We start from the raw sequence: 10,415 nt of genomic DNA, 5'->3' as shown, positions 1-10,415 counted from the left end.
CCTATGTCCCACACACACCCTCCCCCATATCCCCCCCAGCTTCGGGGTCCCCCCATGCCCTCTCCTGGTTTTGGGGGCCCCCCCCATGTCCCCCCAACTTTGGAGTGTCCTCACACCCTCCCACACACTGCCCCCCAGCTTTGGGATCTTCCCCAGCTTTGATGTCTCCCGAAGCCCCCCCTCATCTTTAGGGCTCCCCCCTGTACCCCCCCAGCTTTGGGGGCCTCCCACACCCTCCCAACTTTGGGGTCTCCCCATCTCCCCTCCCCCAGTTTTAGGGGTCCCCCCATGTCCCTCCATCATCTTTGGGGTGCCCCCCTGCCTCCCCCAGCTTTAGGGTCTCCCCATGCCCCCTCATGTCCTCCCACAGCTTTGGGCTCCCCCCTCCCCTCACATGTCCTTCCACATCTTTGGGGGGGGCCCCAGTTTTGGGGTCCTCCCATGCCCCCCCACATCCCCGGTTTTGGGGTGCCCCCAGAGACATGGGACGTACAAAGGTGTTTATTGGTGGCAGAAGCGGGTCCAGAGGGACCATGCGGTGGGGGGGGGGGGGGATGGGGGGGACACAGGGCGGGGAAGGGACATTAAAGCCACTCACACAATCACAGGGGAGGGGACGGAGGGAGGGGACGTTATTGCTACTGCGGGGGCAGGGAGGGGCAGGCCTCCCCCTCTGCACCTCCCAGATGCCTGGGTCCCTTTTTTGGAGGGGGGCAGGAGGAAGGTGGGGTGGTCCTCAACCCCACTATCAGCCACTGGAGAATCCACCCCCCCAGTATAAACCAGTTTCCCACCTTCACGCTGGGGCATAATCAGTAGTTTCCAGAGTTAATGGCTCAGGAACAGGTTTGGGGAATGGTCCCTGGCATAAACCCCTTCCTCCCCCAATTGTAGTCAGTAGGTTCCAGAGTGAACGACCCAAAATGGCAGGGGGTGGGGGGAGAGGCAGAGGGGCTTGGGTGGGGGCTGGCAGTAACCCCCATCACTGTAATCAGTAGGTTCCAGAGTGAAGAGCCAAAAAGAAGGCTGGGGTGGGGGAAAGGAGAAGGGGGGGGTGCATCAACTCGCCCTGTCACAGCGATCAGTAGGTTCCAGGGTGAACATCCCAAAACAGGGGTTGGGGGGAGGAGCTGGCCTCAACTCTTCCCCACACTGTAATCAGTAGGTTCCAGAGTGAACAGCCCGGCACAATGAGAGGGGTGGGTTGTCGGGAAGGGGGCGGGGGGGTTCACATGACGTCTCCCCAGGTGGGGGGAGGGGCCCAAGGCACTGGGTGGGGGAGGGACGGCGGGGGAGGGGTCAGCAAGGCGGGGGGAGGGGTTAGGACTGCATCTCGGCCCGCAGCATCCAGGGGAACCAGCAGCAGAAGAGTAACCTGGGGACAGAGGGGTCACCGTGGGCGTGGAGGGGGACGGGGGTGGGGACAGGGACACCTCGGGGTGTCCCCATGTCCCCTCCCCCCACCCCGTGACCCCGCCCCTCCCCCACCTGGAGAAGGAGCTCTCTGAGGTGATGTCCTTGGGGGTCCGCACCGCAGGGAAGTTGCGCTTGGGCTGGGACACTGCAGGGACACGGGGGGGTGGGTTATGGGGTGGACACGGGGGGGGGACATGAGTGACATGGGGAGGGACACAGGGACACACACAGAATCACAGCCCCGCCCCCTGTCCATTAAAGGGGGTGAGGAAATGGCAGCCAGGCTGGCCAGCCAATCAGCGTGAGGATTTCCCCACCACCTGGACAATCAGGAAAGGCCTGTGCTGCCTGCTGGCCAATCAGCAGTGGCCTGGCCTGCTAGCCAGTTAGGATAGGGAGGGCTGGTTTGCTGGCCAATCAGCTGCTCCATCAGGAGCACCCCACCTGGCCCACCATCCAATCAGGAGCACCCTGCCCACCATCCAATCAGGAGGGCCCCATCCCACCCTCCCACCAATCAGCAGCACAACACCCTGCCACCAGCCAATCACAAACACCTCACCCTGCCCACCAGCCAATCAGGAGCACCCCACCCTGTCCACCAGCCAATCAGGAGTGCCCCACCCTGCCCACCAGCCAATCATCAGTGCCCTGCCCTCCAGCCAATCAGGAGCATCCCGCCCTGCCCACCAGCCAATCAGCACGCACCGGTGACCTGCTGGACCTTCTTTTCGGGACCACCGTCCCCTGGCTCCTCCCTGGGACCCCCGACCCTGCGGGAGGGGGAGGGGCATGTCACTGGGGGCGGGCCCAGGCCTGACACCCTCCCCATCCCCCAAAGTCCTCCCCACCCTGTGTCCCCCAACATCCCCCCGAAGCCCCCCATGTCCGCCCCCCTCAATATCCCCCCAAAGTCACCCCCCACGTCCCCCCCAGGGTCCCCCCCACGCCCCCTCCCTGCCCCCCCGTACCTCTGCACGCGGGAGGGGGGGGCGAAGACGCCATGTTTGGGGGGGCAGGAGAAGTACCGCACCCCGAAAACGGAGCCGTCGTGTTTCCCCCCGGCTGAGTCCAGCTCCACCCCGAACCAGTACCCTGGGGGGGTGTGGGGGGGTGTGAGATGGGGGGAGCGGTGGGGGGCCGGGGGGGTCCCATGGTGGGGGGGGTCCCATGTGGGGGGAGGGCCCAAGGGGAGGTGTCCCACAGTGGGGCTCATAGGGGGGCCCAAGAGGGGGGGTTCCCAAAGGGGGGGTGCTTGGGGGGGGTCCTATGGGATGGGGGGGTCCCCAAGGGGCTTCCTATGGAGGGGAGTTTCATGGGGGGCTCTTGGGGGGGTCCCAGGGGTCCAATGGAAGGGGGTCCCAAGGGAGGGGAGTTCCCATTGGGGGGCTCTTGGGGGGGTCCCCATGGGGGATCCCGTAGGAGGGGGTCCCAAGGGAGGGGAGTTCCCATTTGGGGGCTCTTGGGGGGGTCCCCATGGGGGATCCCGTAGGAGGGGGTCCCAAGGGAGGGGAGTTCCCATTTGGGGGCTCTTGGGGGGGTCCCCATGGGGGATCCCATGGGAGGGAGGTCCCAAGGGGGGGCCCCATGGCAGAGGGAGTCTCATGAGGGTGCTCCTAGGGGTCCCCAAAGGAAAGGTCCCAATGGTGGGGTCCCAAGGAGGGGCTTTTCGGGGGGGTCCCCTAGGAGGGAGTTCCCAAGGGGGGGCTGTCCCAAGGGGGTGGGGGGTCACACAGGGGGCTCCCGAAGGGGGGGTCCCACGGCGGGGCGGTGTCCCGCAGGGCGTCCCTCACCGGGGGCGAAGTCGGTGCGCCCGTAGAAGCGGGCCCGCCCCGGGCGCTGTCCGGCCACCAGCACCGCGTCCCCCGGGGCCACGCGGCGCCCCTCCCGGTCCAGCCACGCCCCGCCCCGCTTCCGGGGGGCTGCACGGGAGGGCGGGGTCAGCTGGGACGTGCCCACCGCGGGGCCACACCCCTACACCAGCACTGCCCCCCCCCCCACCCCTCCTTCTGGGGGTGCCAAGGGGTGGGGTCATGGGGGCCACACCCACTGCCTGACCCCACCCCATTCCCCTCCTGGTCATAGCCATGCCCCTGCCCAACCCCACCTCTTGAAAGGGGTGGAGTCAGTCCGGCCACACCCATCACATGGCCACACCCCTACACCGCCCCAGCCACACCCCTCCTTCCAGGGGCTGCAAAGGGGTGGGGTCATGGGGCCACGCCCATCACATGACCCCACCCCATTCCCCTCCCAGTCACAGCCACGCCACTGCCTGACCCCAACCCCTGGCAGGGGTGGAGCCAGGTGGGACACACCCCCTCCCATGACCCACCCTGGCCAGCCCCACCCACCTGGCACAGCTCCTCCCCCTTTCACCCCACCCTGCCAGGCCCCACCCCCAGCTCCTCCCTCACCCCCTACCATGGGTGGGCGGGGTTTCCCAATACCCTCCCTCCCCAATCCCACCCAGCCAGCCAATCCCGAGGCCCCCTGCTCTCCTCCAATGAGCACACGGCGGGGCGGAGCCAAAGGGAAGGGCAGAGCAAAGGGGATAAGCTGAGCGACCTGCGGGGGGAACACGGGACACGGCAGGGGATCTGGTGGGGCACCCAGGGGTCCGGGGGGGACCCCAGCATCCAGGGGGGCACCCAGGGTCCGGCTGTACCTCTCTTGTCCTTGCGGGCCTTGTGGGGTGCTCGGGTCGGAGGTCCCGGGGGGCTGGGTGGGGGCGACGGCACCGGGGGCTGCTCCTCCGCCTTGGAGATCTTTGAGACGGAAGCGAAGACACCTGCAAACCAGTACGGCCCAGTACAGACCAGTGTAGCCCAATACCACCCAGTACGGCCCACTACACCCCAGGGGGGCAGCAGACCAACTGAGCCCGCGCCCTGCCCCAAAAAAGGTTCGCAGGCAGCCATGCCCCCCCCCTCCCCAGGGTGATCCCCCCACCCCAGGGATTGGGGTGCCCCCCCCACCCTGCCATGCGGGACCCAGGCATCTGGGGGTGCCTCTGAGGGACCCAGGTGTCCGGGCCATGCCCCCCCCCCGGGGGTCGCAGGGGTTATGGGGGGTCCTTACCCTGTTTGGGGGGGCAGATGAAGTAGCGGACCCCCCCCACGCTGCCGTCGTTCTTGCCCTCGGGCTCATCCAGCTCCACCCCCGCCCACTGGCCGCTGGCGAAGGCCGTGGTGCCACAGAAGCGCAGGGTCCCCACCTGGGGGGGCAAACACACATGGGTGGCCCCTGCACCCCAAAATCCTCCCCCTGCACCCCAAAGTCCCCATCACCCCCTGCCCACCCAGGTGGAAGGTGTCCCACAGGTACTGGGGCTGGGTGCTGCTAGGCCCCTGCACCCTTGGGAGACCCCAACACCCCCCAAAACTATTTCTGCACCCCAAAACTGCTCCATGCACCCCAAAACTCCATTATTCACCCCAAACCCCTCTTTTGATGCCCAGTAGCCCCCATCAAATGCCTGCATCCCCTCGCAAAGCAGCCTGTGGCTGGTCAGGTGCTGCCCGCGCCCCGCCGGGTGCCGCCGGGGTGCCACGTGCGTCCCCCTCCCGCCCCTCCGCGTGCCCCCCAACCTTCCCGCCGTCGACGCGGACGCGGTCGCCCAGCTGGAGGCCGAGGCAGAGCAGCATGAGGTTGCCGGGCAGGTTGTCGTAGTTGGGCAGGGTGACGCGGGGGAGGCTGCAGCTGAGGGGAACCGCGTCCAGCAGCAGCCGCCGCAGCTCCCGCGCCGCCAGCGCCGCCTCCGCCTTGTCCAGCGCCATGTCCGTGGGGTCCGGCACGACCTCGGCCGCCACCTGACCCTTGCTGTTCTGGGGGGGGTGTGTGAAAGAATGGGGTGTCGGGCTTGGGGGTACCCTGACACCCCTGGGGGTCCTCACAATGCCCCTTCAAGCCCCCCAGTAAAACGATGCCCACAATAATCCCAGCATCCCCATGTACCCCCATGCCCTTCTGTACCCTGACACCCCTCCGTACGCCGACACCCCTCTGTACCCCCATGCCCCTCCACAACCCCTCCGTACCCCCTCTGGCACTGAAACCCCAATATCCCTCAGCGCCCCCAATCCCTCCCTGTACCCCCAAGGTTCCTCAACCCCTCCCAATAGCCCTGACACCCCTCAGTACCCCCCAATTCCCTAGTACCCGGTACCCCAGTGCCCACCAGTACCCCCATACCCCAAACACCCCCCAAAATCCCCCAATCCCTCCCGACACCACCCAGCACCCCAACCCCCCAGTATTGCCCAGTACCCTTATCTCCCCAATACCCCGATACCCCCGTACCCCAATTCCCCCAACACCCCTCAATCCCCCCAACACCCCTTAATCACACCCAGCACCCCAATCCCCCAATCCCAACACCTCTCAATCCCCCCAACACCCCCAGCACCCCAATATCACCCAGTACCCATATCTCCCCCCAAGTACCCAAATCCCCCAACACCCCCCATAACCCCAATCCCCCCAACACCTCCCAACACCCCCAGCACCCCAGTCCCCCCAATATCACCCAGTACCCCTATCTCCCCAATACCCCAATCTCCCCATACAGCCCTCAATCCCCCCAATCCCCACAGCACCCCAATCCCCCAACATCTCCCAGTACCCCAATCCCTCCAACCCCCCCAACACCCCTCAATCCCGCCAACACCCCTCTATCTCCCCAACACCCCAATCCCCCCAACAGCCCACCCTCCCCTAGTGCCCCCCACCCCCCCCAATCCCCCGCCAGCACCCCCAGTCCCTCAACCCCCACAATCCCCCTCAATCCCCCATTCCAGCCCTGACTCCCCAGTCCCCCCCAGTCCCCGCCAGTGCCGCCAGTGGCCGGGTACCCGGAGGGCGGGGTCGGCCCCGTGCTCCAGCAGGCAGCGCACGGCCCCCAGGCAGAGGTTGGAGGCAGCGATGTGCAGGGCCGTCCCGTGGCTGAAGTCGCTGCAGGTCGAGTGCAGCACTGGGGGGGGAGGGGGAAACTGAGGCATGCCCTGCCCCACGCTGCCCTACTGGCCCCGCCCTGCCCCGCCCACACCACACCCTGGGCCTGATCCCCACTGGGGACCCCAGTGTCCTGCCCCAGGGGACCCCAATGTCCATCTCCAGGGCACCCCAATACCCTACACCCTGGGGGACCCCACTGTCCATCCCCAGGGGACCCCAATACCCTGCACCCTGGGGGACCCCACTGTCCATCCCCAGGGGACCCCAATGTTCATCCCCCAGAGGACCCTAGTGTCTTGCACCTCTGGGGACCCCAGTGTCCTGAACCCCTGGGGATCCCAGTGTCCATCCCCCGGGAACACCAGTGTCCTGCACCCCAGGGTCCCCAGTGTCTATCCCCCAGGGCACCCCAATGTTGTTCATCCCAGAGGATCCCAATGTCCTTCCCCAGGTGACCCCAATATTCTTCAACTGGGGACTCCAGTGTCCATCCCCAGGGGACCCCAGTGTCTTCACCCCTGGGACCCCAATGTCCTTCCCCAGGGGACCCCAATGTCTATCGCCAGGGACCCCAATATCCTGCACCACAGGGACCCCAATGTCTATCCCCCAGGGGACCCCAATGTCCTTCCCCCAGGACACCCCAGTGTCCTGCACCTCTGGGGACCCCAGTGTCCATCCCCAGGGGACCCCACTGTCCTTTTCCCAGGGGACTCCAGTGTCCTGCACCACAGGGACCCCAATGTCCTTCCCCAGGGACCCCAGTGTCCCCCACCCCGCCGGTGGTGGTGTTGGGGTGCCCCTCACCTCGGGGGGCGGCCGCTCGCAGGAGGGTGCGGATGAGCTCTGGGACGTCGAAGTAGGCGGCGTAATGGAGGGCGTTCATGTGGGTCCAGCGGCTGCGCAGCGTCACGTCCCCCCCCAGCGCCAGCAGCCGCGTCGAGAGGCGCACGGCCGCCGCCGGGTCCCCTGCGGGGGTGAGGGGACAGCGCCGTGGGGACGGGGACGTCACCCGGGGACCCCACGTGGGGACGGGGACATCACCCTGGGACAGCCAGCGTTGGGACGGGGACGTCACCCGGAGCATACAGTGTGGGGACGGGGACGTCACCCGGGGACCCCACCATGAGGACAGGGACCTCACCCGGGACCCTGGCATGAGGATGAGGATGTCACCCCGGGATGGCTGGCATGGGGACAGGGATGTCACCCTGGGACAGCCGGTGTGGGGACGGGGACAGCACCCTGGGACAGCTGGTGTGGGGACGGGGACGTCACCCGGGACAGCCAGTGTGGGGATGGGGACGTTACCTGGGGACCCTGGCATGGGGACAGGGACGTCACCCCAATGCGGGGATGGGGACGTCACCCTCGGGGCACCTGGTGTGAGGACAGGGCTGGGGGGGGTTGCTGGTGTTGGGGGGGCACTGAGACTTGAGGACACTGGGGCCGTGGAGACACCAGGACTGGGGATACTGGGGATGTGCAGACATTGGGGACATGGGGACACCAGGACTCGAGGTACTGGGGCCGTGGGGACACTGGGGCCATGGGGACACTGGGATTGGGGCTACTGGGGATACCGGGGATGTGGGGACACCAGGACTGGGGACACTGGGACGGGGGGACTGGGGACCCCGTGCCACCCACCCACGCCATGGGCGCCGGCCTTGCAGGCGTAGTGCAGCAGCGTCATGTCCGTCAGTCCGTCCCGGTCGTTCACGTGGCACCCGCGGCGCAGGATCTGCCCAGTCACACCAGTCACACCCCCAGTACTCCCAGTGACCTCCTAGAGCTCCTGGACCTCCCCAGTTCCCCTCCCAGTGCTCCCAGTACCCTCCCTAGCGCTCCCAGACCTCCCCAGATCGTGTCCCAGTGCTCCCAGTACCCTCCCTCAGGCTCTCGGGCCTCCTCCATCCCCCTTCCAGTGCTCCCAGTTATCCCCCCACCATGGCACCCCTCATTCCTTTCCCCCCACCCCACGGTTCTCCCAGCACCCTGACCCCCCAGCCCCGCCCCCCCCCCAGCACCCTGGACCCCCCCCACCTCATTTCCGATGACATCAACATTGTGCTGCACTTGGGGCACCCACTGGCGCAGGATGGCGAAGAGCTGGGGTACGGTGGTGCGAGGGTCCAGCAGGATCTCCCGGCACGCCGCGTCGTTCGGGTCAAAAAAGGTGAAGGCTGGAGGGTGACACGGGGCGTGACACATCGGGGGGACACAGCGGGACAGGGTGGGACACTGGGCAGGGGCATGGGGGGGGCACCCCGCAGAGCACAACCCCATATCAGCCACCAGAGAACCCCCACTTGGTGTTCCAGAGTTCAGCTCATGGGGGTCCCTTGCCAGGGGCATAGTCTCTGTGACAAAGGGGGTGTGTGTCGCTGTCCCCATGGGGAGGGACTGGTCCCATGGAGGGGTGTGTGTGTGTCACTGTCCACAAAGTGGGGGGCACCCAGCAGTGCACAACCCCATAGCATCCACCAGAGTATCCCCAGAATTCCCACTTGGGACCCTCCCTATTCACGTGCCTGTCTGGGGGGGCATCTCTGTCCCTGTGGGGTCCCCCGTTCCCTGTGGAGGGTCCCTGTCCCCAGATGGGAGGCAGGGGGTGTCAGGTCCCCCACATTGCTCAACCCCATATCAGCCATCAGAGAATCCCCACTTGGGGTCCCTCCCTGCAACCCCCCTCCAATCTTTTTTTGGGGGGACGGGGAATGTCCTGTCCCCATGGGGTTCCCCTGTTCCCTGCAGAGGGTTCCTGTCCTGGGCGGGTGTGGTGTCATATCCCCTACATTGCTCAACCCCATATCATCCATCAGAGAATCCCCACTTGGGGCCCCTCCCAGAGCCTGGGGACCCCTGCGCTGGGGTTGGGGGGGGTGTCTCACCGTAGTCCTTGGGCAGGGGGGCAGGGGCGGCGGGGTGCACCACCGGCTTCTTGCGTCGCTCCACGGCGGGGCTGGGGGGGTCGGGGGGCGGCGCCCCTCCCCCCGCCGGGTCCCCCCCACGCTCCTTCGTCATGGCGGTGGCCTGGGGGGAGGGGCAGGGGGGTGGATTTTGGGGGTGACAACACCCATCATCCCCCCGCCATGGGGGGTGGGGGGATGGGGGGACCGGGATGGGGGGGACTGGTGTGGGGATACTGGGATGGGGGCACTGGGATGGGGGCACTGGGATGGGGTACTGGGATGGAGATGGGGATACTGGGATGGGGACCAGGATGGGGGTGGGGGTACTGGGATGGGATACTGGGATGGGGACCAGGATAGGAGCGGGATACTGGGATGGGGTGGACTGGGATGGGATACTGGGACAGGATACCGGGATGGGAATGCAGGTACTGGGATGGGGATACTGGGATGGGGATAGGGGTACTGGGACAGGATACTGGGATGGGGGTATTGGGATGGGGACTGGATGTGGACTGGGATGGGAGCAGGATACTGGGATGGGAGCAGGGTACTGGGATGGGAGCAGGATACTGGGATGGGGGTACTGGGATCGGAGGGAGGCTGAGATGGGATACTGGGATGGGGATGGGGTTGCTGGGATGGGAGTGGGGGACTGGGATGGGGGGGGGAGGGACTGGAAGGGAGGTGAGGGGACTGGGATGGGGATCGGGATGGGGTTGGGATACTGCGATGAGGGTGGGAGTACTGGGATGGGGGCCCTGGGATGCGGATGGGCCCGAGGTACCAGGATGCGGATGGGGCTGGGGGAGCCGGGTACCGGGGGTGGGGGAGGGGCCAGGGGGGGTACCGGGATGGGGGTACCGGGGGTGGGGTACCGGGGGGTGGGGGGTACGGGGGGTACCGGGATGGGGGTACCGGGATGGGGGTACCGGGATGGGGTGGGGGGCGGGCGCTGGGGACAGGCCGGGGCTTGGGGCCGCGCTGGGGACGGGGGCGGGCTGGGGTTGGGCCGGGGGGTCCCGGGGGTCCCGGCGCCCCCCCCCCGCCTCCCCCCCCCGCCCGGTACCTGCTGGGGACGCGGCCGGCGGGATGGGCTGGGCGCAGCGCGCATGCGCGGGCCGCCCG

The 10,415-nt window shown here is 67.2% G+C and overlaps 1 protein-coding gene across 1 annotated transcript; it reads right to left on the bottom strand.

Moving 5' to 3' along the window:
- Nucleotides 1–479: 479 nt before the first annotated feature.
- On the bottom strand, nucleotides 480–10,415 carry CLIP3 (CAP-Gly domain containing linker protein 3). Its single transcript, XM_064439755.1, has 14 exons — nucleotides 10,357–10,415; nucleotides 9,267–9,408; nucleotides 8,419–8,558; nucleotides 8,023–8,116; nucleotides 7,180–7,341; nucleotides 6,270–6,388; nucleotides 5,007–5,243; nucleotides 4,498–4,633; nucleotides 4,085–4,207; nucleotides 3,210–3,338; nucleotides 2,388–2,511; nucleotides 2,125–2,189; nucleotides 1,489–1,561; nucleotides 480–1,375 (listed from the first exon to the last, which is right to left on the bottom strand). The coding sequence occupies exons 1-14, from the start codon at nucleotides 10,399–10,401 to the stop codon at nucleotides 1,321–1,323; spliced, it is 1,644 nt and encodes a 547-aa protein (XP_064295825.1). The 5' UTR covers nucleotides 10,402–10,415; the 3' UTR covers nucleotides 480–1,320.

This window comes from Phalacrocorax carbo (assembly GCF_963921805.1).
Source record: "Phalacrocorax carbo chromosome 31 unlocalized genomic scaffold, bPhaCar2.1 SUPER_31_unloc_4, whole genome shotgun sequence".
Taxonomy (NCBI): domain Eukaryota; kingdom Metazoa; phylum Chordata; class Aves; order Suliformes; family Phalacrocoracidae; genus Phalacrocorax; species Phalacrocorax carbo.
This window is presented reverse-complemented; position numbering and strand designations above follow the sequence as displayed.